Raw genomic sequence first — 4,510 nt, forward strand, 5'->3', positions numbered from 1 at the left:
GGAAAATGAAAGAAAAGCAAACAAACATATAAAAAGATAGGACATTTCATTTTTAATTAGTCAAAAATGAAAAGGGTCTTGGACAATGTCAAATTCCACTCACCATAATGCTATTACATTATGCTATACATTAAATATAATTACTATCTATACATATGCAAAAATATAAAGTTCTATTTCATACAATAAAACCCTTTATAGAAACCATTTTAAAATTAAGCAGACCTTCTCAGCATTAATATGTGAGGTATAAGTCCTCCTAAAAGGTTCCTTTAAAGGTTTTAAAACAAAATGCTAAACCTAGAAACACTGTCCTTTCTGTCAGTTCCCAAATTAAATCTACTTAGAACAAAACCAAAAATTGATAGCTTAGTCACATAGTACTTAAATAATATTGTTCAGGCATCTCTAAAATTCTCCATTTTTTTCAAGTATGGAATTAGAACTCAAATATTCCACGATACAGTACTAAACAGATGGAGTACTCAGGAAAGATTCTGCTGTCATATGGCACAATATTCATGTTTTATTTCTTCAATACGTTTTGAAATAAATATCAGGTTTTTGTTGTTTTTCTTCTAAAAGGTCAAAATTATATTCTACATTATGATAATTCTGACTGTGGTAAGACTTAAGAGTGTAAAATACAACATCAATATTTTATCACAAAAGTAAAGCTGGTAACAAATTATAAAAAGGATCCAGTACTCCCCTCAGACACTCAGGAATTAAAGCTCATCATGATAGAAATAGTCATCATGGAGCTGTCTGCCATAATCTGTGGCTTCACTGGTAAGAAACAAGTCCTGGTTTTCTAGAATTTCTTCTTCAGAGAGCTTTTTGTCACCATCCAAATCCATTTCATCAATTAGATGAAGAGCCTTTAAAACAAAATAAAAAGATGTCAGGTGTAATAAGTATTTTCAGCAAGATGTTCCCAATTTAATGTGATTTGACTTGTCAAACCCATCTAGGTGTGCACATACTATTATTGTCTAAGTATCTAAAAATATTACACACTGTAACTGGGTCTGTCTACTGTTTTTCTCATTATCTCCTTTCCTGATTCCTGCTGCCTCCTCTCCAATAAAATCCATTCCAGGATATATTAAGGTTAAGCAAAATATAACCACTTGGAGACTCTGTAGGTAAATACAATTAGTATTCTATTCACTGTACTATAAAATTAATACATAACAGAATCTTAATTTCCTCATCCCCCAAATAACTCAAATAGCTCATGAATTCAAAACATAGCAATGCATCAAACCTAAGTAACTCCATTACTTCTTTCTTTGGCTTAAGATTTTGAACTTCTTTTCTAATCAATAGCACCAAATTTAAGGGGTCTGGGGCTAGGAGGAAATAGTCATTCTGTAAGGCTTACCTCCTCTTGTGCAATGCCCTGATTATTCGGTACTACCCAAGATAACAGCTCTTGGGGATCAAGCCTGCCATCATTATCTTTGTCATAATCATTCACGAATCTGTCTTTCTCAACAAGTATCCATTCTGGATCTTCACTTGCAGCTTAATATAAAAAAACAAATATACATACACAAGAATATCAATCATATGTATCCAATAAGAAGTTTGGTATATCCCTAGAATAAAGGAAGTGAATTTAAAGTTTACTACCAAAAGGAAGCCCCATTAAACAGAACAACTAAACTGAAAAGTTCGGAAAATAAGTACAAATATATAGGAATTTTCAAAAGTGACACTTGGCTCAGCGCCTGTGGCTCAAGTGGCTAAGGCGCCAGCCACATACACCTAAGGTGGCGGGTTCAAATCCAGCCCAGACCCGCCAAACAACAATGACGGCTGCAACCAAAAAATAGCCGGGCATTGTGGCGGGCGCCTGTGGTTCCAGCTACTTGGGAGGCGGAGGCAGGAGACTCGCTTGAGCCTAGGAGTTGGAGGTTGCTGTGAGCTGTGAAGCCACGGCACTCTACCCAGGGGGATAGCTTGAGGCTCTGTCTCAAAAAAAAAAAAAAAAAAAGTGACACTTAAGTCTAAATAACTCACTGTTTAAAAACCATGGCATATTATCACAAACTAGTAATTTTGTTAACTGGTGCCACCTGTTCTGATAGCTAGTTTCCCTAAATATTAGTTGGGTAATGTTTTTATGTACATTATATGACTGTAGAAATTTTCCTATGGGTTGTCACAAAGTAAACTCATGTTACTTATTTATTTTTTTTTTTGAGACAGAGTCTAACTTTGTTACCCCTGGTAGAGTGCTGTGGCATCACAGCTTATAGAGACCTCAAACTCTTAGGCTTAAGCGATTCTCTTGTTTCAGCTTCCCAAGTAGCTGGGACTATAGGTGCCCGCCACAATGCCTGGCTGTTTTTAGAGACAAGGTCTCACTAAGGCTGGTCTCAAACTCTTTTGGGCTAAGGCAATTTGCCTGCTTCACCTCCCAGAGTGCTAGGATTTCAGGTGTGAGCCACTGCATCCGGCCTAAACTCAATTAGTAAAACTGGTAACCAATTTTAAAATGGTAATGTTTTATGCAAAAATATTGGAAAAAAGCTGCTTATAGTAGTGTTCTCAACCTTCCTATTGCCACGGCCCTTTAATACAGTCACGACCCATAGGTTGAGAACCACTGGCTTATAAAAAGGCAAATTCCTAATTTCAAATACTTTGTCATCTTCTACAGTTTACACCAGTATTTACGGTACTTTATGTTCCTTTCTCTATTAAATAGATCTATATGCAAAGGTATAGGATTTTGTCTAAAAATATCAACCATTCCTTCCTTATTTCAATTGACAATTACATTATATATGAAAAGGAAAAAAACGTTTGCATCTGGACATGGAAGTATAAGGGAACAAGACAGTATTCTTAGACAAACTGTAAATCCATTTATCGACTATACTTCAGTTAACGTAGCAGAACAGAGAGAGCGGGCACAGCTCCTTGTGCTACATATTCCTGTCAGTGAGCGCTCTCAACCAGCAGGGTTCTTTCAACTTTCCTTCTTCTTTAATTCCATTCTAGTCACATTCCCCCAGGTGACTTACTTGGATCCCGTCTGTAATCACCAAGAAATTCTTCCAAACTAACAAATCCATCACCATTTTTGTCATGTTCTTCTAAAGCCTCTTGAATGACAAATTCCTATAGCACGTTCATTAAAAAAAAGAAAAATTTAGTCACAAAATTTTGAATCTCATCAATATTGATTCAATCCTACTACAGAACTTCTTCAGGAATAATCATTTCAGTCATCCATACTTGCAGGGCAATCTTTCTCAACACTGGAATTCAGAAACAAGCCTAAACCTGCAAGTTCTAAGTAGCTATAAATTCAACACCCATATGCTTCTGACACTGTTGAAGAACTCCACTTTCACTTCACTCTCCTAAATGTCTTCAGCATTAAGCTCACGCTCCCTCTCGAGGATGGAACCTCTTACTACTCCTAACTTCTTGATCTCCATGTGCCCTTCAATCCATTAACAACCCTAAAAGAATACTTACCTTAGGTTACTTTGCAAAGAACTGTTGTCCTACCTGAAACGTGCCAGCTCCTGAAAAAATCTCAACCTCCTTGCTTCCCCTTCCACCAAACCTACCCCATTTATCCCAAATTGCCCTGATCTGTTCCTCACTCTTCTCAAGGGTTCTTAACAACAGTCACGCCTTCTCCCTAATCACGAGAGCAGGCTCTTTCCAGCTCAAGCTGCTTCACTGTTTCCCTCATTACCTTCCTATCTCCTCTTATGCCTTTTTCTTATGCCAATCCCCATCCTGTATAGCAGACCCACATCACTTTCTCCTTCTTTCTTCCAGAACCATAAAGTCTAAAAAGGAAGACACAAAAACATAAGCCTCATACTTAAAATTTATTTTTGCCATTTCCGTGGGCCCTCACTGCAGCTTGGAGATCTGCCTTTGCCTCAGTTTCCTTAACATGCTCTCTCTCTACAGCTATTTTTTGAAATCTTCACTTCTACTTTCAAACCTCCCTGCAACCTTCCCTAATGTACTCCTGGCAAGGATCCTCCTATTTTTCCAAACATAATACAAGTCTTGGAAATGTTTCCCAGTTTACCAGCATTATATCCTCTTAACTGGCTCTATTTTTGTGCCTATTCCTCTCATTCTTCTGTTCAATCTCGAGAGTTAAAACTCTTTTCTCTAGTGCAAAGCCTTAGACTGTCTTCCTTCATCCCAAACTTTACCACTTCCCAAGAGCTTTCTTTCACTCTTAGCTCCTGACTCTCCCAAGTCTTCAATCTCTTCTCCATCTGCTCCTCCTAATTCCTTTCGGCACACCTGGGACTTGGGCACTCTCTTTCACTGCCATCCTGGGTTTTTTTGCTTCCCTGCCTCTCATACTGTTCTCATTTCCCACTGTCTCCTTCACAATACCTTTCAATCTATATTCTAGCATCAGAAACATAATGAAAATATATTCTGGAAAGGCTCCAATTCTAGTCTATATCTGTATGAAACAGCACTTAAATACCAGTTGGTGTTTTTTTTTTTT

At 37.5% G+C, this 4,510-nt stretch overlaps 1 protein-coding gene across 1 annotated transcript in view; it reads right to left on the reverse strand.

The window, feature by feature from the left end:
* Positions 1 to 270: 270 nt before the first annotated feature.
* Positions 271 to 4,510, reverse strand: part of RCN2 (reticulocalbin 2) — a 20,259-nt gene continuing 16,019 nt past the window's right edge. The window contains exons 5-7 of the mRNA XM_003784544.3: positions 3,039 to 3,135; positions 1,388 to 1,530; positions 271 to 881 (exon numbers count right to left, since the gene is read on the reverse strand). Of these exons, the coding sequence (XP_003784592.1) occupies positions 729 to 881; positions 1,388 to 1,530; positions 3,039 to 3,135 (393 nt within the window). The 3' untranslated portion in view covers positions 271 to 728. The remainder of the gene's footprint in view (positions 882 to 1,387; positions 1,531 to 3,038; positions 3,136 to 4,510) is intronic.

This window comes from Otolemur garnettii, unplaced genomic scaffold (assembly GCF_000181295.1).
Source record: "Otolemur garnettii isolate 467f Iridium unplaced genomic scaffold, OtoGar3 scaffold00011, whole genome shotgun sequence".
In the NCBI taxonomy this organism is placed as follows: domain Eukaryota; kingdom Metazoa; phylum Chordata; class Mammalia; order Primates; family Galagidae; genus Otolemur; species Otolemur garnettii.